The sequence below is a fragment of the Motacilla alba genome, chromosome 26, assembly GCF_015832195.1.
Source record: "Motacilla alba alba isolate MOTALB_02 chromosome 26, Motacilla_alba_V1.0_pri, whole genome shotgun sequence".
NCBI classification, from domain to species: domain Eukaryota; kingdom Metazoa; phylum Chordata; class Aves; order Passeriformes; family Motacillidae; genus Motacilla; species Motacilla alba.
Genome location: NC_052041.1, coordinates 252,051 through 271,451, shown reverse-complemented (window position 1 = coordinate 271,451; position 19,401 = coordinate 252,051). Strand labels below are relative to the sequence as shown.

Sequence of the window (19,401 nt, the reverse complement as noted above, 5' to 3'; positions counted from 1 at the left end):
GAGGCATTTGGTGGCTTTTATTAGGACCAAAGCCCCTCAGCTGGGTTTGTTTTATTGTCACAGCTAATGACAGGTTGAGAGAGGGCCATGTCATGGCAGGCTGAGGTGCAGCCCCCAAAGCACTGCCAGGGAGGGGCAGTGCAGCAGGCAGCAGAGACCATAGCCAGGGACACGAGCACCTGCCCCGCCACCGCCTGGCACCTGCAGGATCCGCCTGGGAAAAGGAACGAAATCCGAGTCCTGCAAGGGCACCAAGAGAGCCCTGGTCAGGGATGGGTGGGAAACATGTCCCTGCCACAGCTCTAATGCAAGACAAACCCTGCCACACTTACAGCCCTTCCTCTACCTCACCAAGGGACAGGTTTTCCTCAGGTTCATCATCCCACCCCACCCATGCATCCCCAGCCATGGGATAAGGAAGACCTCAGCTGGGACTCCATCAGCAGGTGACAAGGGCTAATCCAGGACACTCAGCTAATCCAGCTGAGTGTCCTGGACAGCTCAGCAGGTGACAAGGGCTAATCCAGGGACTCCATCAGCAGTGATCCACCTTCCCTCCATCCTGGTGCCCCAACCCAGACCTACCTTGCTCTTTGTCTTGTCCTCCAATCTGTCCTCACTTGGGCACTGTAGGAGAGCACAGGAGACAAAACCCCCTTGTCTTACTCCCCTTTTGACCCCCAAAAGTGCTGTGTGTTCACCCCAATGTGCATCTGCACATCTCAACCCTGCACACCCCATCCCTGCACACACCTCCTCCAAGCAATCCCGCACTCCACCATCACTGCCTGCTCCTGGCCAGTGTCCCCTGACATCCCAGCCTCGGTGACTCCCAGGTGTTCTGTGTCCCCAGCACAATGCACAGCTCATCCTCCCAGGCCAACTGGGCTGATCCCCCAGTGTGGGCTGCCGGGCAGGGGGGGATTCTGCCCCTGTGCCCTGCTCAGGTGAGAGCTCACCTGCAGAGCTGCCCCAGCCCTGGGGTCCCAGCACAGGAAGGACCTGGAGCTGCTGGAGCGAGCCCAGAGGAGGCCACAGAGCTGCTCTGAGGCCTGGAGCCCCTCTGCTCTGGAGCCAGGCTGAGAGAGCTGGGGGTGTTCACCTGGAGAAGGGAAGGCACTGGGGGGACCTCAGAGCCCCTTCCAGTGCCTAAAGGGGCTCCAAGAGAGCTGGAGAGGGACTTTGGACAAGGCATGGCATGACAGGACAAGGGGGAATGGCTTCCCACTGACAGAGGGCAGGGATGGATGGGGTATGGGGAAGGAATTGCTCCCTGTGAGGGTGGTGAAGCCCTGGCCCAGGTTACCCAGAGAAGCTGTGGATGCCCCTGGATCCCTGGAAATGTTTAAGGCCAGGTTGGATGGGGCTTGGAGCAATCTAGAACAGTGGAAGGTGTCCCTGCCCGTGGCTGGGGGTGGGACTGGATGAGCTTTAAGGTCCCTTCCCACCCAGACCATTGTTCTGTTGAGAGCCCCTGCACAGCTGCACTGAGGATGTGCCTGTGGAGCCACGGGACCGGGGCCGGCTGGGTCGGCACTCCTGGTGGGTCCAGCAGCAGCTCCCACAGAGCTGAGCACTGACCCTGTGCCACGCACCCCATGCCACACCAACAGCCCTGGAACTTCCACGGGGACTGGGGTGCTGGGGTTGCCAGATTGGAACCCTGCCTGTGTGGGAAGTGGGGCAGAGTGTGTCTGGGGGCAAGAGTGTGCTTGGAAGCCACAGGAGGGGAAATATAAGGACACCTGTTTAAGGACACCTGGCCAGCACAGGAACACACAGAGGGTGTGTGGGCAGTGATCCTCCCACGGCCAAGGAGGCACTGTGGGGAGCAACACGGGGCAGGTCTGCTCTGGATGTGCTCTACTGAGGTGGGGAAATGGGGGCAGGATACCAAGACATAAATCAGAGCAGCCCAGATGCAGGGGAGGAGGTTCACACACACCCTCCACTCTTGGGACGAGCAGGGGCGGCCAGTGCTGGGCCAGGCCTTCAGCAACTCTTCTGGCTCTGCTGATTCTGGTTTCCACCCGATTTTTTATCCCATGAATAAGGAAAGGTGATTTCAAGATGCTTCAAGACCATAAACCCAAGCAGCCCAAAGGTGCAGTTCCACAGGGCTGCCCAGTGTCCTTAGACTCTCTCACAACCAAGATCAATACAAAACAGGGACAAACCTCAGCACTGGGAAAGTGAGACCTGAAAAGGCAGGCAGGCAGGCAAGCGTTCTGGCTCCTACTTCCCGTAAGCCAGTCTCACCTTTCACATCCAGTCTGCAGTCTACTGAGGCTTCCCCCAGGGGGTTCACAGCCTTGCAGGTGTAGACACCCCCATCAAAAGGGCCAGGCTTGCGGATTTCCAGGGAGCACACACCCTGATCAATCAATGCTATATATTTGGGATCTTCCCGGATCTCCATCTGATTTTTCAACCAGATGATTTTGGGCTGAAAGTTTGAAGCAGGGAGAGAAATGAGAAATCTAAATGTCCCCAAAATGTAGCCACCTCTCTCTGCCTTTGTCTTGGCCCTGCCTGAAGCTTTGTGGCCATGGTGAGATTCACAGTCAGAAGTATTTTGAACATCCAAATCTCCCACTTGCGAGCCCTAACCACTTCTCCACACTTCCTTCCTCTGCGCAGAGGAAACAGGACATGGCTTGATTTAAGACCAGTCTCCCATCTCCATGCAGAAACACCCCAAACATGCCCCAGTTTGATTCAGAGGACAGCTTCAGCCCCTTAACCTCACCCAACCCTAATCCAACAGCACCAACCATCTCCCAGCTGGTCTCCCACCTCCACCCACCTTGCAAAAAACCCCACAGGTGTCCCCAGGCCAAGGTTATACTGTCCATGGAGGAGCCACCAACCTGGGGGAAGCCCCGGACGGAGCAGAAGAGGTGGGTGCTGTAGCCCCGTGTAGTCGTTCGGTCTGTCAGGGGCTGCGTGAACTTTGGAGGCTCCATCATGTCCCGCTGGGGGATCTTCTCTGGCTGGTAAGTGGTTTCTGAGGAAATAATTAATTCTAGCTGGGGCAGGCCTCAGGCCCCCAGGCTGACCAACACAGGAATTCAGCACAAGGTACCCAAACCCACTTTTGTTCCCTCTTGTAAGAAGCCAGATGTCACCTGGCCTGACCTAAGGACCTGGCCCTCAGCTCAGAGCAGCCCTGTTTCCCCATCCAACCATGACATGGTAGTGCCCAGGCCCTGCAAGGAACAGGAAGGATGCCAAAGGATGCCAACCCCACTGTGACATATCCTGTGTGCAGCAGGTCAGACCCAGGCCTGGCACACTCTGAATCTCCCACTCCATCCCCAAATGTCATCCACAGAAATAAGAGCTGGAGGGAAGCTCTGCAGATGGCAGAGACCCTAGGTCACTGTGTGCTACCAGGGAGCAGGACAGAAATAGATGGAAGAAGAGCAGGGCTGGTTGGAGATTTGGGACTGAGCTGTAGGCACAAAGCCAGGGCTGTTCTGACTCTTCCCAGCTCCTGCTTCCATCTCATCCCAGGGATATCCATGCCTTGGTTCCTCTCAGGGGGCTGAGCATGGCACAAGCTTTCCCAAGGGAGAAATTCTCCAAGGGAGAAATGAGGTGCAGAGAAGGGGCAGGGGACCTCTGGACCTCGGGGGTGCTCAGCCTCACTCCTGCTGGTCTTGTCCAGGGGACCAGCCCAGCATCAACACAACTCCAAGGAAGCCCCACTGGCCCATTGGTCAGGACCACTCTTGGATACCACCCTCCCCAGCCCCTCAGCCAGGGACATGTCCCCACTTGTCTTCTCAATGCAGGCCACCCCAGAGGCCACAGCAGCACTGTCACTGAGCCCACAGATGTTCTCGGAGAACACTCGGAAGGAGTAGGTGTTGCCAATGATGAGGTCGGAGATGGTGCAGCTGGTGCGGGTGCAGCGCTCCAGCACCGTGAACCATTTCTGGAAGGAAAAAAAGGAGGAAAAAGAGAGCAGTGAGGAAAGACATGTTGTGACAAGGACAGAGAAGGTGTGGGGTGGGGCAGGGAGTACAGCAGTCCCCCTCCCATCAGAGCATCACCAGCAACAGGAGTGCCCGGGCTCACCCCACTCTTCTTGTCTGACTTCTGCACCCTGTAGCCCTTGATCTCAGCGTTCCCATTGTCCGCAGGGGGGGTCCACTCCAGGGCCACATTAAAGCCCCACACATCCACCAGCTTCAGGTTCTGGGGAGGGCCGGGTGGCTCTGCAAATGCAAACGCCCTCAGGGTGACATCCCAGTTTGCTCCCCCCACATTCAGTACCTTGACCATCCCTTGACCTTGCTTTTAATCTCTTCTCATCCTGGTGCAGCACACAAGGGATGAGAAGCTGCAAGGAGCAAAGCTGGCAGAAACTCTGCATCCCCAACCAGAGAAGTTCACACGCATGATCCTGTTGAGGATCCCACTGGAACAGGGACTCCAGAGTCCTTTGCCTTGTTGCTGTTACATCACATCCCACCCAGAACAAGATCTACCCAACCAAGGAGGAGAAACGAGCTCCAGAGTGATCCTGCAGGGTCCCATCCTCAGCTTACCAACCACCTGAATGTCCAGGGCAGCCTTGTCCTCGGCTCCGTTGATGTGCACAGTGAGCTCGTACTTGCCCGAGTCTCCGCGCTGGGCCTGCCGGATGTAGAAGATGGTGTCCCGGGCCGTGTTGCGGATGCTGATGCGGTTGGTGTCCAGGGGCTGCCCTCCCTTGGTCCAGCTCACCTCGGGCTGTGGCTTTCCCTGGAGCAACAGGCAGGTCAGGAGCCACTTGGGCCACATGGTCCCCGCAGGTTCTGCTGGGAAGGATGGGTGGCAGAGCCACACTGCTGTGTCCAGGCAGCAGCAGCCTGAGCACCACCTCTCCCATCCAGCAGTCCCCAGGCAAGAAGCTACAGCTGATTCCTCTCAGACTCATTAATGGGAAGCCATCACGCTCCAGGGATGAGGTGGGAACACGCTGGCTCCCCAGGGCCCTCGTGGAACAAGCCCAGCTGTACTTGCCAGGACACAGCTGTGGGGCTCAGGTGCTGAGCCCGGGCTCTAGCTTAGCACCAGGGCTTGAACTCAGCATACAGGGAAAATGAATGCCTGGAGTATGGCCAGCACTGGGTCCAAACTGTCTGTGAGACATGGCATGGACATGCCCCTAGCTCAGGGGCCTCTCACTCCCTCTGCTTGCCCAACATGTTTCAGAGCCAGCTGCCATGGTGGAGGTGCTCTGGTGATGTCCCAGACATGATGAGAGAGATGGCTGAGGAGATGACCTCTAGCCTAGCCCACCAGAGTCAGCATTGCTCCACCATCACACAGCCCTGGTGCTGCCCTCCTCCAAAAGCAGCGGGTCCCCTCTAGGGACCCCAGTGCTGTGCTGTGGGGTCCCAAGGCATGTGGTGAAATCCTGGCCAGGAGCACGAGCTGAACTGGACTTATTGGCTGAGACAGCAGCAACAGCCAATCCATATCCAGATGTGTTTGGGGTTGTCCCACTGCAGCATCATCAACAAAGATGTAGCAGGGAAAAAATGGGATCTGGGCAGGAAGAGGAGGGAGATTCCCAGCCCATCACCCACCCTTGGCCCATAAGACGCAGTGACCAGGCCAACTCAGAGCACAGTTGGACCCATAAGCTAACCTGCAGGAGCTAATCGGCAGTGAAATGCCCAGCAGATTAAAGCCCAAATCACCCACACACCTGAAAGGGGATCATGATGTTCACAGCATCCCCCACGCGCCTGATGTAAGTCTCCCGCAGATGCCGAGGCATGCGGATCTTGGGGAGCTCTGGGGATGGAATTCACATTGTGAGACAAGGAACTCCCATTCCTCAGCTGGCCGGCCCTCCCCATACACATCCCTGCTTGGCCACCAAGAAAATCCACCCCAACACAGCTACTTTCTCCTTCTCATCTCCTGGACAGCTCTGCTCCCCTGCAGGGCTGTTCTAGCCTATCCTGTTGCCTGTACCCCAGAGTGACAACCGTCCCTGACATCCCAGGTCACCACCCAAGGGCAGCATTCTGATGGATCATTCACCCCTCTTCATTACTGCCCAGCCATGGAGACAGCCTGGCCTCAACCAGAAAAGTCACAACACAACTTATATTGTAATGAGGCAGGGAACAGCATCTCCCAGCTGGGAAATATTTCTCCCCCTGACTTTCCAGAGGCATACGACCAAACTTGCAGCAAGGACAAGGCCTGACCTCCACCTTCCCTGTGCAGTCCAGGCCTCTGAAAGACCAAGGAGGTGCCTGGTCATATCAGAGTTGTGAAAGCCTAAGGCTCGTGACAAAGGCAAACATCCCCAAGGAACATAACAAAGACAAGCAAAATGCCCACTGGAGAATGCTCATGAAGCGTGTCCCCTTCCCAGGGCAGAACAGAAGCTGTACAACTCTGCTGGCTCAGTGATACCCAGGGATCCCTCTGGAGCCCCTCAAAAGGAGCTGGGAGTCTCTGCCTGGGTTAAATGTGCACAAGCTTAACCCTGGGGAGGGGGCCCGGCCAGAATAAACCAGGCCTGAGCCAAACAGCTGTGAGGGCTGGGGAGCGTAGGGACAGGCCCTCCCTGACAGCTGAGACCGTCCCTGCTCTGCTCGTGCTGCAATTTCTGCAGGGATCCATCCCTGTGCTGCCACTTGGGCTCATCAGTCTCAGCAGGGCAGGGAAATCTGACCTCGGGGAGGAATGTTAATTCATGGATGTTTTCCCCAGCTCCCCAGTGCTTCTCTCAGAGGGACTGGGCTGGCCAAGGTCAGTGGCCACAGTGACAAAGTGCCATGGTGGGAAGGCCTTTTTTCCTGCCCTTGTTCCCTGCAAAATGTGACTCCCATACTGATCCTTCATCTGGTTTCTCCTTGTCTCTCTCCACCTCCCAAGCCCACTCATCCCACCTGTTGTTAAGCTCCGTGCTGTCCAATTGCTGCTATTTAAAATCCCCCGGGGTGCTATAAATGAACTGGTGAGATGTACAAAATGCAAGCCGAGAGAAAATGTGAAGGCCAGGAGGCAACTGATGGGAAGGGAAGGGAAGGGAAGGGAAGGGAAGGGAAGGGAAGGGAAGGGAAGGGAAGGGAAGGGAAGGGAAGGGAAGGGAAGGGAAGGGAAGGGAAGGGAAGGGAAGGGAAGGGAAGGGAAGGGAAGGGAAGGGAAGGACCCAGTAGATCAAGTTGTGTGGGAGTCTCTCAGCTCTTTGGGTTTTACACCTGTACATGTTCCTGGGACAAAGCTCAGGCAGCAGGTACAGGGCGTGGAAAGCATGAGCCATGCATTTGGCATCTCATGCCCATCCCTCACACCCCAGTTTTCCCAGTCCTATAAGGTTTGGTGGGATGGTTTTGAGATCAGAAGTAAACAGGTGCAGCCACCATCCCAAAGCCAAATTCACCTCCTCCAAGCACATTGGGAAGATGGACCGTGCAGGACTCTTTCCATGGGCTGATAGTCTTCTCCAAGCCTTTTCCTATGAAAAGCTGGTGGTTCCTGGAATAACTTTTGTTAGTAGTACTATTTTTAAGCAGCTGAAAAATCTGATGTGTTGAATAAAAAGAAAACTTGAGCATTAATGATTCCTTCTAGAGGGAAAATTACTCTGTATTTGCTGTTTGCTAAGTGCAAACAGGCCCTGCCCTCCGGCATCATCCTCTGCACATTGGCAGCACCCTGAGAGGAATGTGAGTCTTGCTAAGCATGGGAGCAACTCATTCATTAGCGAGTTCAGCATGATTAAAGTTCCCATGCTCCAGACAACCAGCTCTTGACTTCCCTGAGCTAAATAAACAAAGCTGTCCAATGTGTGCCGTGGCATATTCAGGATGTGACACTGCCAAGGGAAGATGTGCTCAGGGGGAGGTGGATTCTGAGCTCTTGCCATTAAATGGGAAAAATGTGGCTCTGTCTTTTGAGTCCTTCACCCCCAAAATTTCAACATCAGCAAGATTGGAGAGGTCAGGAAACTTCTGTCAAGGGAATTGGACACAGTCACTGAGAATAACATCTGTCAAAGGCTGGATGGGAGCCGTGAGAGGCTGCTCATGCTGCAGGGATGGACAGAGATTTCACACAGAACTTCTGCCCTCAGGAGCAGTACTCACGGAGGATCTCCCTGATGAGCACTGGCTGCTCCAGAGTGGCCGGGCCGCTGGTTCCGCTGGCACTGACAGCCATCACCCGCACATGGATCTTGTCCCCAGAGCTGAGGTTTGGGATTGTGCAGCGGGTGGAAAGAAAAAGATCCTGGTTCACAGCTTTCCAGTCTGAACCTGCAACAGACCCAGCACAGCACTTTGGATGTGCCACAGATAGACAGACACACCCTGAGCAGCAGGATCAGGGCCCAGAAGGTGAGACCCAGAGGCAAAGAATCCTTTCCTTGGAAATGGGGAAGGATTTGGGACACCAGCAGAAAAAAGAACTTTGGCGGGGAGGTTGGCCACCCCTGCCAAGGAGTGTGGGGTATGAAGTGCTGGCAGGAGCTCAGCACTGGAGCATGAGGACATTTGCAAGCAAGAAAAGGCATCGGGCCAGAGAACATGTCCCTGCTGACCAGGTGCATTTCTGAAATGAAAGATCCTTGGAGCTCCCTGCCAGCCACTCTGGTCCTCTCACTGCCCCAGGACAACACTGGCTCTCACCATGGCCTCCACAAACCCCTCCACACTGAGCAAGGTCTGCTCAGGACCTGCCCCTGGCCAGATGGACCTCTCCAAGTGTTCTTGCTGCTTGTAAGGGACATCTCAAACTCAACCCAGAGCCCAGTCCTCCCCCAGCCCCAGCTAACCTGGCTTTGCCATGTCCCAAACCTCTCAAGATGTTTCTCACTTAGAAAATAAACTGCCCCAGTCCCCCAGGGAGTGGTTGTCCCAGGTGGGCAATGAGAGTGACCCACATATGCCAGGGTGTGTCAAGCCCCCATGTGCACCATCAGAATAAGGTTTTCTTGTCAATGCCACTGGAGCAGCCAAATCCCATCAGATCCTCTTTCCCTTCACCACTGGCATTGCCCGAATCCGCCCTCACTCAAATCTTACCATATTTTAGCCAACCAGAGTCTTGTACCAGCCCAAATACAGCAGTCCCATGGCCCCTGGGTGATGACTGAGGGACTGGAGTTCTCCTGTCCATCCTCCAGCAGACCCAAAGCAAGCCAGGAGAGCATCCAGACTGGGCCCTTTGGGTGGCTGTCAGACAGATCCCTCCAGGAATGGCTACATCTTTCCTTGTACCATGCAAGGACCTCCTCACACATCCCACCCAGTCGCGGTAACCTCTCCACCTGCAGCCCAACAGTGGAAGCCTCCCACAGCCAAGAATGTGTCCATCATGTGTGCCACAAGCTAAACAGCTGAGGATGAAGTTCCCTGAGGTCCATGGGCCACCTGGGTCTCCCAAACCACTCCAGCCCAGCCTCCCCTTGCAGATCCCCCACAGCCACACAGACCCTTCACTCTCACCCCAAAGCCCAGCAGGGCTTCAAGAGAGTGTCCAAAACACAAATCTTATCCATTCACCATGTTCCACCTCCCAGCAATACAACTGGAGAGCCATGGAAAATTGCTGGACAACTGCTGCCGCCTCCCAGCCCACTTCCACCCACCACGGCCACCCTCCTTCCAGACATATTCAAGTCTGCTGATACATGCCCAGGAACCTTCCCTTCCTCATCCTCCCATTTTATCCCCATTCCTTCCATGCTTCATTTTGGGCAAACATGGGAGGGTTGAACTTTTTCCTCCTGTTTTCTTGAAATACCATCCCAGCCTTGGATCTCTGCAGCTCTGGAGTTCATCAGAGACCATCCCCAGAGGGTGTGTTGGTCTCTGCTCCCCCCTAGAGCTGGACATAGCAGTGACTCTAAGCCTGCTCCAAGCCCCTGCCAAAGCCATCACTACTGTCTGAAGGCAATGGGATTCCCTGTTCCTTCATGGAAAAGAAATAACCATTCAAAATGGATCCATTTGGGCAAAGAAAGGGAATTGTTGCTGGGGGAAATGCTCTGCTGGGATCCACCCAGCTCCATCCCATCCCACAACCATGCACCATCTCTCCATGCTCGTGAGTCAGGAAAGACCAAACCTACTTCCATCTTTGCAGATCTCCACCACATATCCATCCAGGCCTGCTCGGCCCGTCTGCTCCGGGGCTTTCCAGGTCAGTGTGAATGAGTTTTCACTCACTTCTTCCACAGCCAAGGACAAGGGGCAGCTGGGTGGCTCTGTAACAAACGCACAGTAGTGACAGCAGGGCTTGAGTACTGGGGCTCTTGGAGGGCAATTACTCAACCTCCAGGTCTGTCTTCAGTCCACCTAATCCCCAGCCCTACCCCACTGCAAAAATATCCTTGATGACTTCATCCCCCCATCCCTTCTCCCTGGCACATGACCCCTCCAAGCCTTGCTTATGTCCCCTCCCCACTCCAGTGTTCCCCACTCACCTTCCTTTGGTTTCTCCAGTTTAGGTTCAGGGGCTGGGGGTTCAGCTGGGGCAGCTGGGGAACATTCTGCCGGCACTGGAGTCGCTTCTGCTCCAGCTTCTGTGGGGATGGGAGCAGATTCGTCTGTGGGGGCTGGGGGCTGCTCCGGGGGATGCTCGGGGGCTGGGGGCTCTTCAGTAGCTGCTGCTGGGGCTGGGGCTGCTTCTTCCTTTGGGGCTGCTTCTTCCTTTGGGGCTGCTCCTTCCTTTGGGGCTGCTCCTTCCTTCGGGGCTGGTGCTGCCTTTGGGGCTGCTCCTTCCTTCGGGGCTGCTCCTTCCTTCGGGGCTGGTGCTGCCTTTTTCTTGGCCGCTGCCGGCGCCGGTTTTTTGGCTGGAGGTGCGCTTTTGCCGGTCATCGCTGCAAAGCGTAGGGGCTGGGCAAGGGGATGTTCTGGGGTCTCTGCTCTGGGGTGTCTGCTCTGTTTTGGGGTTCCTGCTCCAGACAAAAGATCTCTCCTCTGGATCTGGAATCTGGACTCTGAGGCTGGGGTCCTGGCTCAGGACCAGGAGTCTCCACTCTGGACCAATGGTCTCTGCTCTGGGACGGCTGTGCTGGGAGGGGAGAACCAGGTCACTGAGCCAGAACAGGGGCTGGGTGACTTTTATAGGCTTTGGCTGGCACTTGTCACCTCCCTGCAAACCAATCTGCCTGTGCAGGCGGGACTGCCAGGAATAGCCACCCGGGACCTGCACATTCAGCAGCCCCAGCTGCCCCCTCCTATGGGATGGCAGCACATGGGCCCGGCCCCCCCAGCGGCCCCCTTGGGCTCACTCAGGACTGGGTAGGCCAGGCCAGGTCACCTTTCTTTGGGGATATGGCTCCTGTCCCTAGCACGAGCACCCCTCTGGCTGAGGGTTTCCCCTCACCCCGGCCACCTCCTCAGCCACTCACTGCCTCCCAGTCCCCACAGACTCTACCTGGACCCCCTCATCCACCTTGCCTTCCTTAGCCCCTGCATTAACATCAGAACCACCCCCCAAATCCTCCCTGTTAATCCTGCATTGACACGACCCCCCCAACCCACCTGCTCCCCCTCAGATCCTCCCACAGTCCCTGTACCCCAGACCCCTCTGGTTCCTCTGTCCTTCAGCCTCATCCCCAATCCCACTGCGTTAGAAGAGGTTGAAAGACAACCTTTGATTCACCTGGACCAACCCAGCTGCCCATACCCCTAACCCATATTTCTGGGGAAGATAAATCGCTCACCAGCCCCATTCCATGTTCTCCAGCCTTTGTTCTACTCGATCAACCATCCTTGTCCATGGAGACAAGGTGTGTTATGTCACCCCAGAACCTGTGACCAGCCACCCTACTGTTACCCCCAAAATCAGATTCACCCCAAATTCTCCCAGTGACCCAGGAAAGCCCCATTAATTCTATGGGTCATAAACCACTCACCGTCTCCTCGCTCCCGTTCCCTTACTTGCCCTCATGCTGTGCATGAGACACTACTCGGAGTGTCTCTGTATCCCTAACCTTCCTGCTATTAGGGTTGAGAGAGTGTTTTTCCCATTTTCCAGCTAATTCCCTGTCTCCAGGGATGCTGCTCTGAAGTAGCCAAGCAAGCCTGGCTCTCCTGGGTGCTGGTCACGGGCTCACAATTCTATGGTCCCCAGGAAACATCTCCAGACATGGACATGAGGGTCAAGAGGCATCTCCAAGACAGCCAAAGCATGAGACACGTTCTCTGCCAGGGTCAGATAATCCCAGCTTTGCTAACAAGGGGCTGGTTTTCCAGGTGAGGGGAGCTGTGGTCATCCAAGAATGGGAGGGAGAGAAAGAAGAGCAAAGCCCCATTGGCCAGGCTGGTCTTTAAATGCATGGTGGCATCCCAAAAAAGAGCCTGAGGGATGCACCCCAGCTGGAGCAGCATGACCCTCCTGCTCCAGGGGGGATACTTTTTGTCTCCTGGTTATTTGGCAGCAGGACAAGGCCAGGCAGGATACCATGAGATAATGCTGGTGCCTCAGGGAGGGTCTGTTTGCCCCAGACTGTGTGATAACCCAGATGTTCCTTGATTATTTTCCCCAGTGAAGAGGAATATGAGTAATAAAAGTTCTGCATTACCCAAAATTGCCTTGGAATGCCTGAGGGATGAGATCCTTGAGGCAGGAGAGAATGATATGGGGCTCCCAGGCATTTCTGCTCCCTGTATGGATGGATACTGGTAGTTCCTTTTCTGCCCAGAGCACCTTGGAGTAGCTCAAAATTGCTAAGTCGGTCATGAACCAGAAAATTCCCTGCAGCTGCTCCAGCCAGAGAGAGGACAAGTCCTGCTGCTCAGCATGGCAAGGAAGGGCTGGAGAGAATCATCCATCCATCCTGCTCCAGCTGCCTTTGGCTCCCAGGGGCCAATTGGAGAAGCCCTGGTTTCTCCATACTTTGGCCCACCAGGATTTCATCGTGCCTTGAATGACCTTGGCCCCCTCCTTGACTCGTCCGTTTGACCCCTCCACATGGGCCATGCCTTGATGACTCTTTCCACCAGCTCACAGGTGGCCAGCTCCAGACTCCCACATCTGCTCAGACATCTTCCCTGTGTCTTTCTCAATCACAATGCCTAATCTGAACAAAAAAAACCCACTTCATTGTGGGAAAAAAAAAAAAAAAAAGGCTTGTCTTGATGACATGTTAAGAGAAGTAATTTAAAGAGCTCAGAAAGAAAAAAAAATCAATACCAAAACTCCAATTCACAGGCAAATGATCACTCAGATTTCTCTCTGATTTCAGTTTGGGGGAGTGCAGCTGAAAATTAAATACTTTCCCCAGGAAAAAAATAAAGAACATCAATGCAGTAATTTCACTTGAAGTTCTCAATTTGAAGGAAACTTGGGTCTGTCAACCTGCTCCATGATGTTTGGATGCTTTTGCTCTGTTGACTCAGCGGGTGACTAATACATTATGAGCAGATGAATCAACATGGTTTATTCACCCACTCTTATCTGGGCCACGTTACTAGAGTTTATTGGCATCTTGTTTATTCTCACGTTGGGCAAGTGCTGGGCGTTGAGCAAACCCCAGCAGGGAAGCACTGAGGTGCTGCTGCTGTTGGTGGCAAAGGCACCACAGGAGGCTGTCTCAGTTCCAAGCCAAAGGGTTTACCACAGGCTGCAGAGGTGGGAGCTGACCTTCCCTTACCCACCACAATGGCTTCACTTGTGGATTCACAATGGGGATGGAGAAACTGCTGCCAGGAGGTGATTTCACCTCAGGACAGGAGTGGGCTGTCCCAGGCCTCAGTATTGGGTGAGGAAGCTCAAATTAGTCTGGTGATGGAAATGAAAATCACATTCAGAGGGCTGTTGCTGCAGGCAGTTGGGAGGGTTGAATATTAAAAATTTAGTGATAATTTAAATATCAGCACATTTTTGCCTGAAACTGTAAGTATTCCAGGATTTAGCTGAAATACAGGTTATCCATGTTTTCCAGTGAGAAAAAAAATCTCATCCTACAAAAACTGGTACTTTTATAAATTGGTTTTGACCCACATTTCCAGCCCACCGAGTCACCGATACATTTCCTTACTTATTTTCCGACTGAGTATAGGTCTAAATATAGGAAATATCATTTATGCCAGAAAGTATCAGATCCTACTCATGCTACTGTTATTCCAAATCCCCCTGATGATGCAGCACAGTGGTAGATCATTTTCCAGCTGTGTTTTTTTGACAGGATCCCATTGCAAAGAGGTGAATTTGTTCCCCCAAAACATCAGATCGGCCCATCCAGCCAGACTCCCAGTTCAGGAAGCCAGAATTCCATTGCCAGATGGAATGGAGGAGGCCTCAGGAATGCCTTCCCCACCACAACAGCTGATGTGTCCATGCAGGGAGAGAGAAGATGCCTCTGACAGCTGGGGCAAATCGTAGAGGCCTCCAGAGATTAGGACCATCCCCTAAACAGGGCTCCAGGATTAGACAGGAGGTGGTGAGACCTTTGCACTTGCACATTGTAAAGCAAAGGGAGGATGCCAAAGGCCTGGAATAAACAAGGAGCTCGTCAGGTGGGAAGGGCTCCCTGAAGCTGTCACATCTTCTGTCTCATCCCCTCCTGTCCCTGTCCCCATGAACATCTCTGGAGATTATGATGGGCTCTTTGCACCCCAGCAAGACTGTGAAAGCAGCAGCTGGATGCCACACCTGGGCCACCACAGGCTCTGGGCATGCCATCATCGGGTCCTTGGCACAGCCACAGGTTTGGCCAGGGCAGAGGACAGAGCAGCAGAGGATCAGTGTGGATGTCAACAAGGAGAGCCACCCACAGCCTGTATCAGGGGATACCCGGGACTGACAGAGTCCCCACTGCCAATCCCAGTGAGATAAATTCAAAGTCACCCAACAGAACAGAGAAGGAACCATGCCCACCTCCCTCTGGACACATCCAACCTTGCACACATCGTGTGGACTGTGAGTCCATGGGAGGCATCACAGAAGGCCAGAAAAAGGCCCAAATCTCCTGAATTTCAGCAGAAAGGAGGTGTCCAAGACCCTTCAGGGAGGCTGTTGCTGGTGGTTACTGGAGTTGATTCCTGTGTGGGTCTGTGCCCTCCCTTCAGCTGCTGTTCCTGCCTTTGCCTGTCCCCTTTCCAGGGTTAATTCAGATCTCCAGAAAACTAGGGAGCTCATCTGGAAAGCACACAGTGGTCAACCACAAATGCCAGCAGGTTGTTTAGGTAGGCAGGCTCACTGCCCTACCTACCACCTCCCAAATCCCACATCCCTGCTCCTGGGTCCAGCTCTGGCTCCCAGCAGCATTTCCAGCCTTGCTGTCACTGTGATATTCACAGAGCACTGAGTCAAGCAGCCGGGGCAGGCAGCAGGTGGGCTGGGACCAGGCTAGATTTCCATTTGTCTGTCACACACAAGTGGACACTTACTTCATCCCAAAGCAATGACTGCAGGCAGGGGCTCCAGCCCTGAGCCCCAGTTCCCCTCCCAAAGTCCCCCAGGAAAGGGCCTGTCTAGGTGTCACCCAGGGAAAATAATTTTAAGCAAGTATTGCTTTAAAATATCATTGTCTGGCCCAGAAAAGTCAACCAGATAATAAAGAGACATCAACAGCAGCATCTCTGAGGTGCTGAGGGGCATTTCTTGCCTGGTGGACATCCTTTGGTGGGCACAGGGTTCTAACAGCCACTGGCTCCAGAGTTGTCCCTGTCGCTGGATGCAGCCCAGCTCACCCCAGCAGCATCCAGCAGCACCAGTTTGATTCACTGACTCTCCAGTAACCCTTTCTTCAAGGAAAAAGTTCTTCAGTCCTGACACAAGCTGTCCAGAGCAGTGGTGGAGTCCCCAGCCCTGGAAGGGGTCAAAAGCCATGTGGATGTGGCAACTGAGGGTTAGAGGTGGGTTAGAGGTGGCCTTGGCAGTGCTGGGTTAAGGATTGGACTCACTGACCTTAAGGGTCTTTTCCAACCTATCTGACTGTCTAATTCCATGATCAGTCAGGGTTCACTCACCTCCAGATCCCGCAACATCAGCTCATGGAGCAGCAGGGTGGGTACCCAGACCTGCACTCTCCCTGCTGGGATCAGGAGCTGCCAGATGCAGGCAGGGGATGCAAACACCCAGAACCAGCTTTTGGGCTGCTGTTTTGGGGCTGTAATGGGATCATTCTCCTCCAAGATGGATGAGGTAGAAAAATAGGAAAACCCATGCAGAGATGTCCTGATTTTGCCCCGTGACTTGCTGGGAGCTGAGCCAGGGAGCTCCGTGTTCCCTCCAGCCTGTGACAGCACTGCAGTGGAAAAACCATCACAGAGAGGCATCAGCTGCTGCCCACAGCCAAAATGGGTTTCCCCAGGGCCGCCTGTGGGGCCACCACAATTACAGTCACCGTACGAGGTGACAGCACAGCCTGGGCAGGAGCTCCAGGGCAGTGACCTGCAGCAGCTGCACCCAGGGCCAGCTGGGCCTGAGCGTGCTGGGCCAGCAGGAACCCTCACGCACCTTGGCACCACAGCTGTCACCTGCAGTGTTTCCAGGAGCAGTGCCAGTCCTGGGGCACTGCTCTGCCCGAGGTGGGTTTTTTCCAGCCCTGCCCTACTTCTGGGGCGGCCAGCAGGAGCTCACCTAGGACAGAGAGCCTGCAAGGACAGGGCTGGGTCAGCCCTGGTCTCTTCAGTCTGTGCAGAGTCACCTCTACCAAGGCTTGTGGACAGCAGCTGGAGATGCCAATAAGGCTCTGTCACCAACTGTCCGGGCTGGCCCTGCCCTGCGTCAGGGAGAAACTGCAATTAGCAGCTCAGGTTTTCCTCCTTCATTAAAACTAGGAGCTCAGGAAGGCCTGAATTATTTCAAAGCCCCTTTGCTGGTTTATTCTGAGCATTTGCACCCAGGGACCAGAGCCACACCAGCTGCTTCTCTCTCCTGAGCAACGAGCTGGGAGGCTCTGCAGAGGAAGGGGAAGAGAACAGCTCAGCCCCAGACTCCACCAGCACCGAGGGCGAATTTCAATATGGATTAGGATGAGCAGGGAACTCAGTGTTTGCTCTGCACAAGGACAGGCACCATTTCTCAGAGCCTGCTTTGCTCCTCTCCTTGCCTGCAGTCCCAGGCAGGACCAGGCACTGCCACTCCCCAGGAGGGTGTCCAGCCCTGCCCTAAGGACTTTGAGAGACTGAAACCCCTGCCAGGGTGCAACAGGACATTGGCCAGAAACAGCCCAGAGTCAGACACTCATTTGACCTTCAGCATCCCCTTCATAAGGTCCCTGTTCCTCCATCAAGGACTTAAGGCCACCTTGAGTGTTTTCAAGGCCATTGCTCCTACCTAGTCCCTCCTGCAGGACCAACACTGGTGTTTCCACTTCCCCTCCCAGCTCTTCCCATATTTCCTCACATCCAACACCTCCTTTCCTTGCCTTACATGCTTTCACTGGCACCCTCACCTTCCCTGTGCTCTGCCCATCCCCTCCTCCCCACTGCTCCCTTCAGCCCACTCCTGGTCCCTGCAGGACTCTGCCAAGCTCCATCCTGGAGCATCCCTGTTCAGCTGAGAGCAGGTAGGACCAGCAGGATGTCCTGCAGCCAGACCTGCCCCAGCCCTGGGGACACTGGTGCTGCTGGGACCAGCCCCGTTTCAGATGGGGCAGTGATCTCCTAAGGAAGTCCTTGAGGCCAGTGTGGTGGTGGCCACAAGGGCTGCCTGCACCTTGCCTTGTCCAGGGTGTTTGGGAAGGGGCTGTCCCTTCCCAGGATTCTTGAAAGCAAATGGGATCTGCTCCCTTGTTGGGACAGCGTGTCCTGGCCCGTCCTACAACCCTCTCTAACCCAAAGACCTTTATTTGAGAACTTCCCTACTGTTTCCCCCTCCCGGGAAAGTTTGCTGGATTGGAGGGGCTATGAGAGGGTTTGGAGCGTCCCCAAATCCCAGTGACTTCTGCAAGGTCCCAGTAAACTGGGAATGCACACCAATTTGGGTAGTCCAACAGGGCCTAGCTGTATCCTTTCCCTACTGCCACCAGGGAGCATCATGGGGACATTCAACCCAGCTGTCCCTGTGCGGGGTGCCACCAAAATCCTCCAGAGAGTGAAATCCCCCCAACCAAGCTTTGGAAATGGGTGGTCCTTGGAGTCTCTGGTATACCCGGAGCCAGCTGTGGCCCAGCCCTGTTCTAGATGCAGGGGCTTGCACCAGGAAGCTGCTCCCTGTCCTGTTCAGCACAAAGTGACAGCCCTGTGCCATCCCTGGGGGAAGCATTTCCCCAAAACACCTCCAGAGCAGCTGGGCCAAGACATGGTGCTCAGAGAACAATGCAGGGTTGATCTGTTCATCCAATAACCTGCAAAGAAACAGCCGTGGAAGATGCTCCAATCTCATCCTCCTTGTCCATGAGCAAGTCAATGCCAAAAGGACACTCAGATATTTGCAGGGAAAGGCCAAAACCTCCGGCTGGACATGACCAAGGACAGTGAGAGCCAGGGATGAGGCTGGAGGTGGCTTTGGCTCTTACCCATCTCCTGGGGGTTAGGAGGTGGCAGACATCCCAAGGGATTCAGAGACAAGAGGAAGAGATGGGGGGTCTTCTGCCTCCCAAATGCTGACTCTGAAGAAGGAGGTGAAATTCTCAGCCACACAAAATCTGAGAGCAGCCCTGGGCAAGGGCTTGGGGTGTTGGTGCTCAATGTGCCCCAGCCGTGTGCGCTGGGTCTCACGAACCTCCCAGGCCAACTGGGCTGATCCCCCAGCGTGGGCAGCAGGGGAAGGGGAATTCTGCCCCTTTCAGGTGAGACCCCACCTGCAGAGCTGCCTCCAGCCCTGGGGTTCCAGCACAGGAAGGACCTGGAGCTGCTGGAGCGAGCCCAGAGGAGGCCACGGAGCTGCTCTGCTCTGGAGCCAGGCTGGAAGAGCTGGGAGTGTTAAGCTTGGAGAAAAGAAGGCTCTGGGAGGAACCCTAGAGCCCCTTCCAATGCCTAAAGGGGCTCCAAGGGAGCTGCAGAGGGACTTGGGACAAGGCATGGAGGGACAGGACAAGGGGGAATGGCTTCCCACCGCCAGAGGGCAGGGATGGCTGGGATATTGGGAAGGAGCAGGGATTCCACCTGTGAGAGTGGGGAGGCCCTTGCCCAGGTTACCCGGAGCAGCTGTTGCTGCTCCATCCCAGGAAGTGTCCAAGGCCAGTTTGGGTGGGGCTTGGAGCAACCTGGGGTAGTGGAAGGTGTCCCTGCCCATGGCAGGGGGCAGGGATGGGATGAGCTTTGAGGTCCCTTCCAACGCAAACCAGTCTGGGATTCTGTGACACAGGGAGCTGGATGCAGGGACCCAGCCCTTGCTCTGTGATGCAGTGAACATGCCGAGGGAGCCCATTGTTTTTGCATGCTGGAAATGCCCCAGGATCCCACTGGGCAGTGGTGGCTGAAGGCGTCATTCCTGCCCAGCACCTGTAAAGCCCTTGGGATCTCTTGGGGTGCTCTAAAG

At 55.0% G+C, this 19,401-nt stretch overlaps 1 protein-coding gene across 1 annotated transcript; it reads right to left on the bottom strand.

Annotated features, from left to right (window-relative positions):
- Positions 1-2: 2 nt before the first annotated feature.
- MYBPH (myosin binding protein H) lies at positions 3-11,057 on the bottom strand. The gene is made up of 11 exons (XM_038162546.1): positions 10,445-11,057; positions 10,091-10,225; positions 8,106-8,273; positions 5,705-5,793; positions 4,557-4,752; positions 4,084-4,223; positions 3,781-3,940; positions 2,871-3,007; positions 2,260-2,446; positions 586-627; positions 3-240 (listed from the first exon to the last, which is right to left on the bottom strand). The coding sequence occupies exons 1-10, from the start codon at positions 10,836-10,838 to the stop codon at positions 617-619; spliced, it is 1,617 nt and encodes a 538-aa protein (XP_038018474.1). The 5' UTR covers positions 10,839-11,057; the 3' UTR covers positions 3-240; positions 586-616.
- Positions 11,058-19,401: the final 8,344 nt, after the last annotated feature.

Coding starts and splice junctions, on each gene's coding strand:
- MYBPH (XM_038162546.1), bottom strand. CDS start 10,838: ATGACCGGCAAAAGCGCACCTCCAGCCAAAAAACCGGCGCCGGCAGCG. Junction 3,008..3,780: donor GGCCTGCATTGAGAAGACAA/GTGGGGACATGT, acceptor TTATTTCCTCAG/AAACCACTTACCAGCCAGAG. Junction 2,447..2,870: donor CCGTCCGGGGCTTCCCCCAG/GTTGGTGGCTCC, acceptor TCAAACTTTCAG/CCCAAAATCATCTGGTTGAA.